Source organism: Hypanus sabinus, chromosome 8 (genome assembly GCF_030144855.1).
Source record: "Hypanus sabinus isolate sHypSab1 chromosome 8, sHypSab1.hap1, whole genome shotgun sequence".
Taxonomy (NCBI): domain Eukaryota; kingdom Metazoa; phylum Chordata; class Chondrichthyes; order Myliobatiformes; family Dasyatidae; genus Hypanus; species Hypanus sabinus.
Window position 1 is genome coordinate 106,916,677 of NC_082713.1, and position 19,328 is coordinate 106,936,004.

The 19,328-nt window shown below is 43.4% G+C and overlaps 1 protein-coding gene across 3 annotated transcripts in view; it reads right to left on the reverse strand.

The window, feature by feature from the left end:
* nav3 (neuron navigator 3) overlaps positions 1 to 19,328 on the reverse strand; it is a 449,774-nt gene that overhangs the window by 405,551 nt on the left and 24,895 nt on the right. The window contains exon 2 of one of the 3 annotated variants that reach the window (XM_059977548.1): positions 3,220 to 3,315. The exons of the other annotated variants lie outside the window; for them this stretch is intronic. Coding sequence (XP_059833531.1) covers positions 3,220 to 3,252 — 33 coding nt within the window. The 5' untranslated portion in view covers positions 3,253 to 3,315. The remainder of the gene's footprint in view (positions 1 to 3,219; positions 3,316 to 19,328) is intronic. 3 annotated transcript variants of the gene reach the window in all.

Below are 19,328 nucleotides of genomic sequence, written 5' to 3' on the forward strand. Positions count from 1 at the left end.
TATAGCCAACACACAGCTAAAAATCTCATAAGTCCATAAGATCGTAATACATAGAAGCAGAATTATGCCACTTGGTCCATTGAGTCTGCTCCACCACTTAATCAGGACTGGTTTGTTTTCCCACCTAACCCCATTCTCCTGCCTTCTCCCTGTAATCTTTCATGCCCTTAAAACCCACTTACGAATCAAGAACCTATCAAGCTCCACTTTAAATACACCCAGTGTCTTGGCCTTCACAGTAATTGCCTCATCGCAGGCCTCGTGATCCAGGTTAACAAACAACGAGAGCTTTGATCATCCTTTGCATTCCTGTATCAGAGACCACTACTATAATCTCTAGAACTCTCCACTAGTATTCTCACTACAATATATTTGTGTTCTTTGATGAGAACAATGCAAACACCACACGGACAGCTGAAATGAACCCTGGTCTCTGGAGTTTTGAGACAGCAATTTCCTTTCCCCTGCCATTGAGATCATTACAACATTGTCCAGGCTTGTGTGCAGCTCTAGTCACTCCTTTACAGCAAGGGTGTGGGGTGTGGAGGCTTTGGAGAGGGTGCAGAAGAGGTTTACCAGGAGGTTGCCAGGATTAGACGGCATCAGAGAGGTTAGACAAACTTGTTTTTTTTTCTCCACGGTGACAGAGGCTGAAGAGAGGCCTGATACCTGATAAAATTTTGAGAGGCGTAGATAGGATGCACAGCCAGAGTAGAAATATCAACTATTGGAGAGTATTACCATTAGTGGAAAAAGGGTAATATTTTTTTAACACAGAGATTGACAGGTGCCTAGAAGGAGCTGTCAGGGGAGGTGGTAACAGCCTCCTTCTATGCTGCCATGGAAACCTGGATGAACAATTTATCTTTGTCCAAACACATAGAAGCTATGGCCCAGAAAGCACACTAGTGCCTCTAATCCCTCAGAAGGCTTAGTCATTCCAGTCGTCCCCAATGTCCCTGAAAAATTCTACAGATATATCATAGTAAGTGGGCCGGCTGGTGGTATAGTGGCATCAGCATTGGACCTCAAGGCAGATGGTCCTGAGTTCAAACCCAGTCGGGTCCCAACCTGGGCAGCAGCAGTATCTGCATGGAAGAAAGGCCTGGAAATCTACTTCCGTATCTTGAAAATCCCTGTGGACCCTATGGTCCATGAGGTCATGAAGAGTTAGACTCCACTGAACAACTGAACAACAAAAATCATAGCAAGTATCCATCCAACATGGATGCATCATGGCTTGGTATGGTAACGGCCCTGCCCAAGAAATTCCAGAGAGTTGTGAACACAGCCCAGTCTCTGCAGCTTCCCCTCAACTGCCTCTGTAAAGCAGCCAGGATAACTAGAGATACCACCCACCCCAGTCATCGTCTCTTATTCTCCCTCCCATCAGGCAGAAGCACATACCACCAAGATCAATGACACTGCTATCAGACTCTTGAAAGGACCATGGTAATTGTTATATGGTCATATGGTTTATATGGTTATTCATACACTACAGATATAATTTTGATCTTACCATCTTGCTCATCGTGGCCCTTGCACTTTTATTGTCTCCCTGCACTGCACTTTCCCTGTAACTGTAACACTATATGGTACATGGAGCTTAGAAAAATAGAGAGCTATAGGGAACCCTAGGTAATTTCTAAAGTAAGTACATGTTCAGCACAGCCTTGTGGACCGAAGGGCCTGTATTGTGCTGTAGGTTTTCTATGTTTCTATATATTCTGCAATCTGACTTTCTCTGTACTACCTCAGTGTATTTTTGCATGAAATGAACTGTCTGGATGGCATGTAAACAAAGGCTTTACTGTGTCTCAATAAATGTGACAATTATAAGCCAGTACTATGTAAGTCACACACAAACACCAAAGGGGAATATCTTCACCAGAGAACGTGGATCTCACTCCTACCAGACTGCTTGACATCAAGAGTCATGGAAATAGCACAGGCCCTTTGGCCATTCTAGTCCACGCTGACCTCATTTTCTGCTATCCCATTGACCGTCATCTAGACCACAGACCCCTCTACCCCTCCCATCCATGTACCTATCCAGTCTTCTCTTAAATGTTGCAATTGAATCCAAATGCACTCCTTGTGCTGGAAGCTCATTTAGCACTCTCACCACCCTCTGAGTGCAGAAGTTCCCCCTTAGATTCCCCTTAATATTTTACATTTCACCCTTAACCCATGACCTTTGATCACCCAATCAGAGGGGAGAAAGCCCACTTGCATTCATCATAACCATACCCCTTGTAATTTTGCATACCTCTTTAAGATCTCCCCCTCATTCTTCTGTACTACAGGGAAAAAAAGTCATAAATCTTCCCCAATAACCCAGGTCCTCAAGTCCTGGCAACATTCTTGTAAGTTTGCTCCACACTCCTTCAGACTTTTTGATATTTTACCTGCTGGTAGGTGGCCAGAACTTCACACAAGACTCCAAAATTTGGTCTCACCATCACCTTGTACAACTTCAATGTAACATCCCAATCCTGTAATCAGTGCCCTGATTAATGAAGGCCAACATCAGAAGCTGTCTTTACAACCTACCAGTGACTGAATTATGGATCTGTATTCCCAGGTCCCTTTACTCTACTGTACCCCAACCATTCACTATGAAAGTTCTACCCTAGTTAGTCCTCCAAGGTGCAACACTTCACATACGTCTGCATTAAATTCTATCCAATGCAGAGATAGACTGAAGGTTGATATAGGCACAAAAGAGTAATATGATGAGATAGGTCAGTGCTCCTTTAAAGCATAAATGAAGTGGGCTGAATGGCCTCCCTCTGGGCCATGTGCAATTCTATAAAACAGAAGGAATATTAGTTTAAAGGATATCCTAGGGCATCCTGCCAGCTTTTTTTTTTCAAATATTGAAGATCAGCTTTATTTGTCACATGTACATCGAAACATCAAAACATACAGTGAAATGTGTCTTTTGCACTGCAGCTGTGATGAGGGCAGCCCATGAGTGACACCGCACTTCCTGAACATCACAGCATGCCCACAACCTACTAACCCTAATGTCTTCAGAATGTGGGAGGAAACCGGAGCACCCAGAGGAAACTCACAAGGTCACTGGAAGAACATGCATACTCCTGACAGGCAGAGGCGGGAATCGAACCCCTGATTGTGCTCTCAGGAACTGTAAAGTGATTGCACTAAACGCTACACTTGCCCTCTGCAGCACAGATGTTATTCTGCAATAAATACCTGTGAGTTACGTTCTCCTGCTGCTTGACTCATTCTTCCTAAACCTGCTGTTTCTCTGCTTCAGACGGTGGATGAAAGCCTCCGTTATTGTTTCAGCTGTTGCTATCAAAGAAACCAGACAGTGTGCTCAGAAATATGACTTATATAAAATCAGGAGGGAGCCATTTCCTCAGGCTATGCAGTTGAGAAGCAGGGACTATAGTCCTAAGGTAATGTGTCGGCTATTTAAGTCTCAATTATATTGGAGACAAAATTGGCTTGGCTGTAGGAGGCAGAGGATGATAATAAAACATAGGACACAGAATATAGAACATTACAGCTTTCTACAGGCCCTTCAGCTCACAATGTTGTTCCGACCTTTTAACCTAATCTAAGATCAAACTCTTCCCTCCTACATAGACCTCCATTTTTCTGTCATCCCTGTGCCTATCTAAGCATTTCATAAATGTTCCTAATGTTCCTCTACGACCACCCCTGGCAATTTATTCCATGCACCCACTACCTTCTGCATAAAAACACCTACTTCTGATATCCTCCTATACTTTTCTCCAATCATCTTAAAGTTCTGCCCCTTGGGATTAGCCATTTGCACCCTGGAATCAACTCAGTCTATGCCTCGTTATCTATTAGACCTCTATCAAGTCATCTCTCGTCCTCCTTCACTCCAAAGAGAAAATTCCTAACACACTCACCCTATCCTCATAAGACAAGAGATTCTACAAATGCTGGAAATTCAGAGTAACACACACTAAATGCTGGAGGAACTCAGCAGGTCAGGCAGCATCTGTGGAGAGAAATAAGGAATTGACGTTTCGAGCTGAGACCCTCAATCAGGAAATCTCCATCTTCCTGCTGAAGTATCTTGGCCCTAAACATCAACTCTTTATTCTTTTCCATAAATGCTGAGTTCCTCATAAGACACACTCTCTCTAATTTGTCGACCATTTAAGACTCAACTATTTGGAAAGTAAATTGGCTTTGCTGTAGGAGGCACAGAGTGGTAATGGACCTTCATTTGTAAGATTGAAGACCTGTGACTGGAGGCGTGCTACAGGGACACAAAGTGCAAAGTTCAAAGTAAATGTATTATCAAGTACATATATGTTACAATATACAGGCCTGAGATTAATTTTCTTACACTCTCAACCAATGTGCAAAAGACAACAAACTGTGCAAATACAAAAGAATAAAAAAAATAATTAATAAATAAGCAATAAATATTGAGAACATGAAATGAAGAGTCCTTGAAAGTGAGTCCATAGGTTGTGGGAACAGTCAGTGATGGGGTGAGTGAAGTTGAGTGAAGTTATCTCCTCTGGTTCAGGAGCCTGATGGTTGAGGAGTAATAACTTTTACTGAACCTGGTGGTGTGGGTCCTGAGGTCACTGTACCTTCTTCCTGATAGCAGCAGCAAGAACGAGCATGGCCTGGGTGGTGGGGTTCCTTGATAATAATGCTGGTTTCCTGCAACACACTCTGTATAAATGTGCTCAATGGTGGGGAGGGCTTTACTCATGATGGAATGGACTGTATCCATTACTTTTTGTAGGATTTTCCATTCAAAGGCATTGGTGTTTCCATATCAGCCTTCGAATTGAACTGAACTGACTTTATTTCCTTATGTCTTACAACCTTCATATCCGCGAGGAATAAAAATCTTTATGTTACGTCTCTGTCGAAACAGTAATTTGTAATAAATAGTATATGCAATAGAACAGTCAAAATAGCATAGAAATACAATTGTATCAGCATGAATTAATCAGTCTGATGGCCTGGTGGAAGAAGCTGTCCCAGAGCCTGCTGGTCCTGGCTTTCATACTGCAGTAACATTTCCTGGACAGTAGTAGCTGGAACAATTTGTGGTTGGGGTGACTCACATCCCCATGATCCTTCAGGCCCTTTTTACGCACCTGTCTCTGTAAATATCCTGAATAGTGGCAAGTTCACGTCTACAGGTGCGCTGGACTAGAGCACCACTCTGCAAAATCCTGTGATTAAGGGAGGTACAGTTGCTGGACCAAGCAGTGATGGAGCCAGTCAGTATGCTCTCAATTATGTCCCTGTAGAAAGTCCTTAGGGTTTGGAGACTCACGCCAAACGGCTGAGGTGAAAGAGGTGCTGTTGTGCTTTTCTCATCACACAGCCAGCATGTACACATCCTCGGTGATGTTTATGCCAAGGACATTAAAGCTGTTCACCCTCTCAACCCCAGATCCATTGATTTCAATAGGGGTTAGCCTGTCTCCATTCCTCCTGTAAACCATAACCAGCTCCTTTGTTTCTGCAGCATTGGAGGAGAGATTGTCTTCATGCCACCACTGTGTCAGGGTGACGACTTCTTCTCTATAGGCTGCCACCACACACTTACAGAGGTTTTCCAGTTCGTCATATAGAAAGCCAAAGTCAAAATCTCATTCACAAGAGCACATAATGCACTGGTGGGGTCTTACACAGTGAATGTTAGGGCACTGAGGAGCATTGTAGAAGAGATCTGGGAATACAGATCCACAATTTGTTGGAAGTGGTGGCACAGGTTAATAGGGTCATAAAGAAAGCTAAGATGTTGGTGAGGCATTTGGAGTATCGTGTGCAATTTTGGTCACCTACCTACAGAAAAGATGTAAACAAGGCTGAAAGAGTACAGAGAAAATTTACAAAGATGTTGCTGGGTCTAGAAGACCTGAGTTATAAGGGAGGATTGAATAGGTTAGGACTGTATTATATGGAACAACGAAGATTCAGAGGAGTTCTGAGGGGTGTAGATAGGATAAATACAAGCAGGCTTTTCCCACTGAGGTTGGGTGGGACTACAACCAGAGGTCATGGGTTAAGGGTGAAAAGTGAGAAGTTTAGGGGAACATGAAGGGAAACCTCTTCACTCCGAGGGTCATGAGAGTGGGCAATGAACTACCAGCACAAGTGATGCATGCAAGATCGATTTCTACATTTAAGAGAAGTTTGGATCAGTACATAGATGGCAGGGATATGGAGGGCTATGGTCCCAGTGCAGGTTGATGGGAATAGGCTGTTTACATGGTTTCAGCATGGACTAGATGGGCCAAAGGGTCTGGTTCTGTGCTGTGTTTCTCTACGACAATGAATCTAATGGCAAAGGGATGTCAAAACAGAAGGTAACAGTGTAAAAGCGGTGGGAAGGGGGTGACAAGCTGGTTGTATCATGGAGGTACAAGCCCACCCAAACAGACCAGTGAGTAACGGGATTGACTTGAATCACGATGACTAATTACTGGGAAGTGGTAATGTCTAAGTGGCACGTTCAAGGAGTACACTGGATATCAACAAACATTACAGGAAGGCAAGTGACAAACACAGGAAGCACGCACAATCCAGCACAATGTGTTTAGTCACCAAGAAAAAGCTTTTGACATCCCTATGTTGTTTCCTAGTCCTTTACAGCCAACAAAGACAGAACACAGTGCAGTACAGCACAGAATGGCACCTTCAGCCCACAACGATTCCACATTAAACTAAACCTATTTGTCTCTGCACGGTCTATATCTCTACATTCTGCATGTTCATGTGTCTGTCTAAATGCCTCTTAAATGTCACCATCACGTCTGCTTCAACTACCCTCACTGGCAGCACCCACTGCTCTCTATGTAAAAAAAACCTTGCACACCTCCTTTAAGCTTTCCCGCTCTCATCAGAAAATTATCTTCTTTAGTATTTGATATTTCAACTCTGGGAAAAAGACTCTGGCTGTTTACCCTATCCCTGCCTCTCATCATTTTATGAGCTTCTATCAGATCTCCTGTCAGCTTCTGCCACTCCAGAGAAAACAAGTTTGTCCAACCTCTCCTTCTACCTACTACTCTCCAGTCCAAGCAGCTCCCAGTGAACCTCTTCTGCATTCTCTACGAAACCTCCACAGCCTTTCTGTAAAGGTAGCGTGGACACTGTGGAATGGTACTAACAGCAGCATAGAATACAAGCTGAAAAAAATAATGCAGATACTGAGAAAGAGCAGGGCAGGCAGACAAAGAAATCACAAAGGCCATGGCCAGATTGATTGGGAGATCCAGAGTTCATCTATATGAGAGATCTCTTCAAGAGCCCGCTAACAGCTGGGCAGAAGCAGTCACTGAGCCTGGTGGGTTTGTATTTTCTGCCCAACAGGAGAGGGCAGGGTGTGCTGGCTGCTTTCCTGAGGCAGTGGGAAGTGTGGGCAGAGCCAGCGGAAGGGAGGCTGGCTTGCGTGACTGTGCTTTGGTCTGGACGGTGACTCCTTACAGTATCTCTTGTGGACATCCATTGTTCTTGAGGGAAGGGCATCGAGCTTGGCGTGCTCTCGTACAGCTCACAGCCGCCAGTTCCGATTTCCACCTTCCCTTGGTCTATTTGATGAGCAGGATCAGAGTCGGCAGTATTATCACTGGCATACACTGAGAAATTTATTGCATCTAAAATAGACTAGAAATGATAATAATCAGAAATATATTATTATTTTACTTTATATTTTAGGTATTGCACTGTCCTGTGCAATAAATGTATATGTAGTGGTTCTAACTAATTGGGTCATCAGATAGTCAGGGCAGCTGCTTATTTGGGACAATATTTATTTATTGATTGATTGATTGATTGAGATACAGAGCAGAAAAGGCCCTTCTGGCCCTCTGCCACCCAGCAGCCCCGATTTAACCCTCGCCTAATCACAAGACAATTTATAATGCCAATTAACCATCAACCAATACATCTTTTGGACTGTGGGAGGAAACCAGAGAATGTTCAAACTCCTTACAGGCAGCAGTGGGAACAAAAGCAAATTACCTACCCAAAGGAAAGATGAAAGGAAGGTTGAACGAGTGCAGAGAAAATTTACAAGGATGTTGCCGGGTCTGCAGGACCTGAGTTATAACGAAAGGTTGAATAGGTTAGGACTTTATTCTTTGGAATTTAGATTACTGAGGGAAGATTTGATAGAGGTAGTCAGAATTAAGATGGGTATAGATAGGGTAAATGGAAGCAGGTTTTTTCTACTGAAGCTGGGTGGGATATAACCATAGGTCATGGGTTAAGGGTGAAAGGGGAAAAGTTTAAGGGGAATGTGAGGGAAAACTTCTTCACTCAAAGGACTGTGAGAGTATGGAATGAGCTGCCAGTACAAGCTCGATTTCAACTTTTAGGAAAAGTTTAGATAGGTACATGAATGGTAAGGGTATGGGCAGCTATGGTCCTAATGCAGATTGATGGGAGTGGGCAGCTTAAATGGTTTGGCAGGGACTGGATGGGCCAAAGGGCCTTCTGTGCTGTACTTTTCTATGACCCAAAATCATGAAAACAGCCAGGATTCTTTTTGTTGCCGCCAAATTGGGGCATGGGACTATTGCCGGACATAATCTAACTAGTTGCAGTCGCGTGCACATCATGGAGCTGTTATATACTACAAGGTGCTCTGAGCAAACAGTTTTTAAATAATGTCAGTTGCATGTGTTTGTGTTGAAAAAGCAGTGATTTTTGTCACTAATAGATGGCGAGAAACAAGCAGTAAGAAAATTCCCAGCCGTTTCTAGCATTCAGGCTTGGAGATGCTAGACAGCCAGGAATAACAATGGTACAATCTCACTACTTCAACAAGTTAGGGACTACAGGGAACTTGAGGGCATCATCTTGAGTGTTACCTTTGGTCGCCTTTGGACTCTCAGCTTTCATCTGCGGCTCCAAATAGCTGTTTGTGTACGATAGCGGCCACACCCCGGTACGCCGCTTCAACAAGAGGGCTAAAGCAGGTCTCATACCCTAATGAGATAGGACATGCTTGTCCTAGCATGTGAAGTCAACTGGGTGGATGAGCTCCAATGGCCTGGAAGGTTGTTCTGCATTGCTATGGGGCGAACAAAGGGTATGATAAGTCCCAGAAGAAGTCATGGACATCCACTGCAACCAGGGAAAACCCCAGTTGTGACATCCACTCGTAACACTGGACCCAGACTTCTGAGCTCGAGAGAGTGGAATTGCCCCAGAGCAATGGCTTTCCCACTTTAAAAACTCTCCCGCACTGTTTCCTGTCATCGTCCGATATTACAGTCAACCATTGGTATTGTTCTAACTTGTTCTGTGTTTCATTTAAATATATAATTTGTTACTCAGTTGAATGGTAGTTTGTCTTTTTTATACAGTACCTTTTTAACCATTTCTGTAAAACTTCTGCTAATTGGGGCAGCTGATTATTTGGTTCAATATGTACTGGTCCCGGTGTGTCCCTGTTAACTGGAATCTACTGTATAGTGCAAAAGGAAGAGCAAAATAGTGAGGCAGAGTTTATGGACCATTCAGAAATCTTTTGGTGGAGGGAAGAAGAGGTTCCTAAAATATTGCATGTCTGTCTTTTGGCTCCAGTATCTCCTCCCTGATGTGAAGAGGTGGTGAGGGTCCTTGAGGCATTGCCTTGTGAAGATTTCCTCAATGGTCGGGGGCTAGTGCCCATGATGGAGCTGGGTGAGTTTGCAATCTGCTGTTCCTTTCTCTGATCCTGTGCAGTGGCCCTCTCCCTAGCAGACGGTGACGCAACCAGTTAGAAAGCTCTCCATTCTCTTGCCCGCTCTTCTTTCCTACAGCAGCAGAGCAAACAGTCGTGTAAGTGTCCTCGACAAAGCCCTGCTGCCTTGACAACTGATTGACCTGCTGGGCAGGACTCACATACAGGCAAGCGTTTCACTAGTAAACCAGATGGGATTTTATACAATCTGAGGCATTAATGTTCATTACTAACGACTGATTTATATAATTATCTGAATTTATTTCCCCAGCTGTCTTGATGGGATTTTAACATCTGTCTCCCGAAGTCCACTAGTTTCACAGTGGCATTCCATACTATTCTCTATGTTGAGTAAACACATAAACTCCTCTAGCCTGATCCACCAGACAATAAAACCACGGCTGCTTTGATTGTGCCTTGACCTCGACATTCCTCGGTCACTTGCTGGTCAAGAAAGAATCCATCTACTTTAGAAATGCTGCCAGTGATAGTAAATATGGTTCTGGTTCTGAATCTTCCCAGGACAACTCAGGTATTAGTCTACTTCAGGAACAGGGCTGAGAGTTCCCTGGCGTAAACATTAACAATAGCCTCTCCTGGCCCAACCACGCATATTCATGGCCAAGAAAGCACAGCATCACCTTTACTTCCTCAGGAGGCTAAAGAAATCCTACATGTTCCCATCAATCCGTACAAATTTTTAACGAAGCACCATAGAAAGCATCTTACCTGGATGCATCACAGCTTGATACGGCAGCTGCTCTGCACGTGACTGTAAGAAACTGCAGCGAGTTGTTGGCAAGATGGAAACCAACCTCCCTTCCACGGACTCTGCCTACACTTCTTGCAACTTCAGTAAAGTAGCCAGCATAATCAAAGACCCCACCCACCCCAGAGATTCTGCCTTCTCCCTCTTCCACTGGGCAAAAGATACAATAACCTGAAAGCACGTACGACCAGGCTCAAGGACAGCTTCTACCCTGCTGTTATAACCTACTGAATAGTTCCCTAAGATGAAAACTTAGACCCTTGACTTCATAAACTATCTTATTATGATCTTGCATCTTATTATCCACCTGCACTACAATTTCTCTGCATTCTGCTGTTGTTTTACCTTTACCTAGTTCTACATAATGATCTGATCTGTGTGAACAGTATGCAAAGACAGGCTTTGCACTGTCTGGCAATCCATGTGACAACAACAACCCAATTCCAACTGCAATTCTAATATTTCTAATTTCCCACCTCAACCACTATTTCTGGCAGCTGATTCCCAATGAGACTACCCTTTATGTGAAGGCGCTGCCTCTAATATCCTTTTTAAATCTCTCTCCTCATGTCTCCTTAGACTTGCTGATCCAATTACACCTTCAATATCCGAACAGGTGGTGAAAGATTGAGAGATCCATTGCCCATTGTGGAGCAGATAATAAACTCCCAATAAAACATGCACTTCTAGTTGTTTAAAAATGTGTAGATATCTTTATTACATTAATCAATATGCCAGATTAAATCTTGTATTTCTATAGCAACTAGAGTAATTGTCTCTCTGTATCCCTCTTGTCTAAGTCATTTGATAGTTTCTCTGGGTTTCATTTGAAGAATGACACTAGATAGAAAAAGGCCATAAAGCCCACAGAGCCTTTGCTTGCTTTTTAATGACCCAATATTTTAGAGTCTTAGAGTAATATAGCATGGAGAAAGGCCCTTCAGCCCAATCCACCCATGCCAACCAAGGTGCCCACCTAAGCTAGTCCTATTTGCCCACATTTCAAAGTTTATTATCTAAGTAAGTACACATCAAGCAACCTTCAGATACATTTTCTTGCAAATATTTACAGGAAAATAAAGAAATACAGTAGAATTTATCAAAAACTATTCAGAAACAAATACTGACAAACAACAAATATGCAAAAGAGGAAAGATCGTGTAGATAACAAAAGAAGTAAGCAAATAATTCTGAGAACATTGGGTCCATATCCTTCTAAATCTTTCCTATCCATGTACCTGTCCAAGAATCTTTTAAATATCATTATTGTTCCTGCCTCAAATATTTCCTATATGCTCATTCCACATATGCACTACTCTCTATCTGAAATATAAATGTCTCCCCTCTCACTTTAAGACTATGCCCTCTAGTTTTTCGTTCCCTTTCCCTGGAAACCAGACTGCGCGCATTCAGCCTGTGTCTATGCTCCTCATGAGTTTACATACCTCAATAAGGTCACCTTGCAATCCCATACTCCAAAGAATAAAGTCCTAGCTAATCCAACCTCTCCCTATAACTCAGGCCCTTGACTCATTAAACCTTGTAATAAATCTTTTCTGTGCTCTTCACAGCTTAATGACACCCTTCCGATAACAGGCAACCAGAACTGTACATAATCCTCAAGATGCAACTGCACCGACATCTTATACAAAAGCCATTTGTTCCTTCTCCACAGTCCTGCTGGCTGTGGAAAACATGGCAATGTTGATGGATCGTATTGTCTCTTTTCAACGCTGAATCAAAATTCCACTCTGGGACTGCTAGCATACACACAGTGGCCACTTTATTAGGTACACCTGCTTGATAATGCAAATACCTGATCAACCAATCATGTATGCAGACTTGATCAAGAGGTTCAGTTTTACAACATCAGAATGGGGAAGAAGTGCGTTCTAAGTGACTTTGACCCTGAAGTGATTGTTAATGCCAGACAGGATAGATTGAGTATCTCAGAAACTTCCGATCCCTTGGGATTTTCATGATTGACGGTCATTGGAATTTACAGAAAATGGTGCAAAAAACATCCAGTCAGTGGCAGTTGTGTGGGCAAAGCACCTTGTTAATGAGAGAGGTCAGAGTGACAGTAACTCAAATAACCATGTTTAAAAAAGGGTGTGCAGAAGAGCATCTCTGAACGCACAACAGGTCAAACATTGAAGTGGGTGGGCTACAGCAACAGAAGACCACAAACAAAAACTCAGTGGCTACTTTATTATGTACAGGAGGTACCTAAAATGGTGGCCACTGAGCGTAATGCTGGAAACTCTTTTCCATTAATCCCACTTCTTTCTCCTTTATTTATTCATTGAGATACAGTGCAGAATAGGCCCTTCCAGCCCTTCAAACCACACCACCCGGCAACCCTCGATTTAGCCCTAGCCTCATCATGGGACAATTTGCAATGACCAATTAACCTACAACCAGTACGCTTTTGGACTGTGAGAGGAAACTGGAACACCTGGAGGAAACCCACATGGTCACAGGGAAAACGTACAGACTCCCTTCGGACAGTGGCAGGAACAAAGTTCTCCTGTTCAGAACAAAGTTATTCCTCTTAGGCGGAGCACCATTTGTCAGAGATCAGTGCTCTTTGATCTCCCAGGTGGAACACTTCCTAACTTACAGAAAGCAAATACCACATGGGACCCACAGGAGAATAGATCCATATTTTTACACCAAACTATTTTTATCTTTATTTCCACTCAATTTTTGCCAAGAACATGTCAAAATTGTAGAATGTTCTTTGAGAAGTGCTTGATGAGTCACAATCTCCTGCTCTGCTCTGCAGTTTCCGATTCAAAAGTACATCTGATTCCTTGTGAAGCTTTTTAAGGAACCTCCTGTCACCACCCTCTAAGGCAGTAAATTTGTGATCATGGAGTAACTATACAGCTCCTCTACCTTGTTTTAAACTGGGATGGGGTCCAGGCATACAAATGGGCGTATGGTAGCATGGAAACTGGCATAAAGCTTTACTGTGTCAGAGACCAGCGACCGGGGTTCAATTCTCTCCACTGTCTCTGCATTCTTCCTGGGACCACAAAGGCTTCCTTCAGGTGCTCCAGGTTCCTCCCACATTCCAAAGACATACAAGTTAAGGGTAGTGAGTTGTGGGCATGCTACGTTGATATCGGAAGTATGCCAACACTTGTGGGCGACCCTCAGCACCTCCCTCGACTAGTACCAGTTTGAGATGAAGGCTCACGACCTGAAACACTGACTGTCCATTTCCCTCCACTGTTTTGGTGCCAGCGTCTGCAGTCTCTCTCATGTCATCAGCTCTACAAATAGTGGGTAGGTTAAATAGATTTACCTGTCACATGTACCTCATAATGTACAGCGAAATGCATTGCTTTTGCATCTATGGCTAACACAAGTCTGAGGATTGTCACCACAATTCCAGAGGCAAGCCCACAACTTACTAACCCTAACCCTACATCTTTTGGGGAATTGTGGAAGCAGCCGAAGGAAAGACACATGACAACAGAGAGAACATACAAACTCCTTACAGACAGCGACAGGAATTGAACCCTGATCTTCCGATTGTTAACTCGGTTAAGCGACACACTAGCCACTATGCTACCATGTCACTCAAAATATTTAAGTGTGAAGTAATAATTATTGGTACTTTGGGGCTACAGAAGGGCTGCCAATTCTTCTTCAAAGTGGTGTGTGAATGGTCAGCATGGACTCACTCTAAGACTCAATAGACTGGTGCAACGGCCCTGACTATTGTTCTTGGACCTCTGGACTAGGATTTTAAACAACAGAAAATCTGCAGATGCTGGAAATCCAGAGAAACATATGCAAAATTCTGGAGGAACTCTGCAGGCAGGCAGCATCTATGGAAATGCTCCCTTCTTCAGCCCTACCTCTCACCTGCCTATCACCTCCTTCTTATGCCACTCCTCTTTCCCACTCCCCTCTCCCATCAGATTCATCCTTCTTCAGCCCTACCTCTCACCTCCCAGCTTCTCACTTCATCACACCCTCCTTCACCTACCGACCTTCTCCCTCGCCTGGCTTCACCTACCACCTTCCAGCTGGTAGTCCTTCTGCTCCCCTCCCCCACCTTCTTCTGGATTCTGCCCCCCTTTCATTTCCATCCTGATGAAGGGTCTCAGCCCAAAACGTTGACTCATTATTCCTTTTCTCAGATGCTGCCTGACCTGCTGAGTTCCAGCAGCATTTGGTGCGATTTGAACTCACTGAAAGGAAAAGGGCAGTTCCCCGCTGAGCCACATCTGGCACTTTCCAGGAGAACGCACAAGACCCAAGGATGAGGCAAAGATCAGTGACGAAGGAAGTAAATGAGGAGGAAGAGATTTTGAGGCAAATTAGTAACTAAATCAGAGCACATCTAGATGGGAAGAACGAGTAACAATACAAGGGATAAAGATCAGGAACTCCCATGTGAGGATGTAGGCTGACACCAAGATGGATGTGCTCTCTATAACCAAGCTGTGCTACTGATGCACTAAACTTCTCAGTTATCTGGGACAGTCAGCTTGTCATGTCCCAAAGGAAGATGGGATGACCCAAAAACCTAGACACAGGCAATACAGTACTGTGTGTGTGAGAGAGAGAAAGGATAAAGGGGAGAGACAGAAGGTGAAGATATAGAGGGAAAGAAAGGGAGGGAGGGAGAAAATAAAAGAAAGAGGAGGAGAGAGACATTGAAAGAGAGGGGGGAGAGATACAGGAAGAGAGAATGACTGAGATAAAGAGCGGGGTCAGTAGGAGGGGGATAGAGAGAGGGAGAATGAAAGAGAGGGAGAGAGGGAAGGAGAAAGAGTGAGGGAGCGAGAGAGGGAGGAATGCTGAGGGACAGGGTCTATTTCTTGTCCATCTGTACGTTGTAACTCTAACTCTATAATGTGCATTCTGCTCTTGTTCTTTTTCCCTTTGAGTCTTCATAAATGTACTTGCACATGGAATGATCTGAATGATCGGCTTTTCACTGTGTGTCAACACAGGCAACAACAGTAAAAGTAACACTGCTGCTTGTGGGATCTTGCAGTGCATACGCTTCCTGCAGTACCATGTAGGTTACTGACCGTAAAGCATCTGCAATAACCCTGAGGTGGTACTGGTTTTTCATCTATCGATACTTTCACCATTATTCATAACTCCAAACATAAAAGACAAAAATAGTCCCATCTAAATTGCCGTAGCTTGGAAGCCAAAGTTTCCACAATAAAGGGGAACAATACATTGGAAGAGGACCATCAGAATATTATTATCAACACTGTGGCCAAAGAGCCTGTTCTTGTGCTGTGCAGTTCTATGCCCTAACACCAAAGGCATGTGATTAACAAAGCCAGAGTAGTCTCACAAAGAACCACAGAAGATCGTTTTCCACACAGCCCCAAGACAAAAGATATCACGGCTCTGGAAACCACATCAGAGGGCAGCTCACCCAAAGAAGCCAGGATGCAGACAGATTCCAATACAGCTTGTCTCACAGTCCTGAGTGCTGCTTCCTGCAACAGCACTCCTTGTAAATGTGCACAATGGTGGGGAGGGTTTTCTCTGCGATGAACTGGGCTGAGTTCACCACTCCCTGTAGACTGTTCCATTCCTGAGCAATGGTGCTTCCATACCAGGCCACGATGCGACAAGTCCGTCTTCTTCTTAGAGTCTATTCAAAGACTGGTTCAAACAGAACCTGTGGTGACCTCTTGCAACAGCGTTCTCCCCAGAACAGTGGTGGATAGTTAGAAGTAAATTATGTGCATAAAATCAAACATCATCACTCGGAGAAGTGTCAGTATATTTACTGGACCAACAAATTTAAATTCTACCACTGCAATTGGGAAATTAAATTTAATTGAATCCAGTCTAAAATTAAATGAAACTAGTAAAACAGCTATGAAATCAGTAAATGTTATGAAAACATATTCGACTCGTAGGAGTACTGATTACAACAGCCTGATTACAGGCACATCTTTTATGATATAAACAATTTTTTTTCTCTTTCTTTGATTTGGTAATATTCCATTTATATAGTTAGCACATTGCAGAAACCTGCCTCCTCCCCCAATGACTCTGTCTACATTCTTCTGCTTTCTCAGTAATGCAGCCAGCACAATCGAAGACCCCACCCCAGACATTCTCTCTTCTCCAATCTCCCATCGGGCAGAAGATACAAAATCCTGAAAGCACGTACCAACAGGCACAAGGACAGTGTCTATCCCATTCTTTTAAGACTACTGAATGGTTCTCTAGTATAAGACAGACACATTTACCTTGGTATAATCTTGCACCTTATCGTCTGCCTGCACTGCACTTTCTCTGTAGCTGTAATACTTCATTCTTCATTCTGTTATTGATTTCCCTTGTACTACCTCATTGCACTGTGTCATGCAATGACCTGCCTCAATTGTATGCAAGACAAGATTTTGGTTCATGCAAAACCAATTTACTGAGTTACCAACTATCACTCAACTACTAGCCCTTTGACCTCTGAGCTCCAGGATTGTGGGTTCAAACCCCAAAGTACAGCAAAATTCCAGCAAATTATTGAAGGAGTGCCAGAGGTAATATGTACCTGTCCAACTGACTTTTAAAAATTCTTACCCTATCGGCTGCAACCAGCTCATTCCATCGTCTGATTCCTGCTGAAGGGTCTCAGCCTAAGATATTAACTGTTTACTTCTCTTCATAGATGCTACTTGACCTGCAGGGTCCCTCCAGCATTTCGTTCATGTTCCTCTGTGTAAAAGTTGCCCCAGAAGTTCCCGTTAAATCTCTCTCCTTTCATCTTAAACCAGTGCTCTCTAGTTCTGGATTCTCCACCCCTGGGAAATAGGCTCAGTACATTCAACCTGCCTGAGGCCCTCATGATTTTATTCACCTATATAAGGTCACTTCTCCCTCTCCAACTGCAGACACCAAGGAAAAGTCCAAGCCCCTTAACTCAGTTCCTCGATTCCGGGCAATGTCCTTGAAAATCTTTCAGAGTCAGAATCGTGTTTATTATCATTGATAAGTGTCATGAAATTTGTTGTTTAGTGGCAGCAGTACAGGGCAAGTCTTAAAAAAATTACTCAAAATTTAAAATAAAAAATAATAATGAATAAATAGATAAATAAATAAAATGCAAAAGAGGCAGAGTTCATGGAGTGTTCAGAAATCTGATGCCAGAGGTGAAAATCTTTATGCGCTCTTCAGTTTCATAGCACTTTCCGAGTAGCAGGGTGAGTCAAATCCTTTGTGTAGACGTACACACTGTGAACATACTGCCCCAAGTGCATCCTCATAAGCACCTTACTTCTTTATTTAGCGATACAGCACAGTAACAAACCCTTCTGGCTCAAAGAGTGCAAACCACCCAATTACACTCCTGTGACCAATTAACCTATTAGCCTGTACATCTTCGGAACGCGGGAGGAAACCAGAGGTCCCGGAGGAAATCCATGTGGTCACAGGGAGAACATACAAGCTCCTTACAGACAGCAGTGAGGTTGAACCAAGGTCACTGGCACTGTAATAATGTTACACTACCATTCCACCCGCAATATCTTGTACAGTCACACCATGACCTCCCAAATTACTCAATATCCTGAATGGTGAAGGCCAGCATGCCAAAAACCTTCTTCATCATCCTAACAACCCGTTACTCCACTTTCAGGGAACTATATACCTGAACTCCAATTCTACAACAATTTCCAGTGCCCTTTGAAAGTCCCAACTTGATTTACCTTTCCAAACCTTGACACATTGCACTTATTTGAATTAAACTTTTCGTTCTTAGCCAAACACTAACCCCATTGGCATGGTAATGTGTAGCACAGTATCACAGCGCTTAGCTTAATGCTTTGCAGTGCCAGTGACCCTGGTTCAATTCCACCACGGTCCATAAGGAGTTTGTACATTCTCCCCATGGGTATCCACTGGGTGATACAGATTCTTCTCACATCCCCTAAGATGTACTGGTTATTGTTAGTAAATTGTGGACATGTTATGTTGACACCGGAAGAATGGCAACGCTTGTAGGCTGCTTCCAGCACAACCTTGGGTTACTTTGGCCATTGACGCACTTCTCTGTTTCACTGTACATACATGTGAAATATAAAGCCAGTCTTATCTTATCCAACCCCCCTACACATTCCTCTAATCAGCTTAAAATTATACTCCCTTGTATTAGCCTATTCCACTGTGGGGGTAGTCTTTGGTTGTTGCCTCGCATCGTTTTGTACATCACTATCAATTCAGCTCTCATTCTCCTTCACTCCAAAGAGAAAAGCTCCAGCTCGCACAACCTACCTTCAAAAGACACGTTCCCTAATCTAGACAGCATTCTGGTAACACTCCACTACACCCTCTCTGAAGCAACCAGAACCGAGCACAATATTCCAAGTGTGGTCTTACTAGAGTTTTATGGAGCTGTAAAATTACATCATGGCTCTTGAGCAGGATCCCCTTGACTAATGAAGGTCAGCGCACCAGATGTCTTCTTAACCACCCTATCAACTCGTGCCGTAACTTTGAGGGATCTATGAAGAGTGGTATTGCTTGATGGGCTGAATGGCCATCAAATATAATGTGTGGACAGGTTAGCAAGGAGTTAATGGGAACCACAACTTTTTGTAATGGTTCATTGAATAAAATATCCCAAAATGGTATACCGTGGTGCTTTCAAAACTTGACAACGAGCCACTTACAAAGAAATAACAGAACTAAATAACAGCAGATGTTCAAAAGCTTGGTCAAAGAGTTACAGCATTTTAATAAACATCTTAAAGGAGAAGAGGGTGGTGGAAGAGGAAATTCCAGAGCAAAGGGCCTTGGCAGCTGAAGTCACGGCCACCAATTGTGGAGTCGTTAGACTCGGAGAATCGG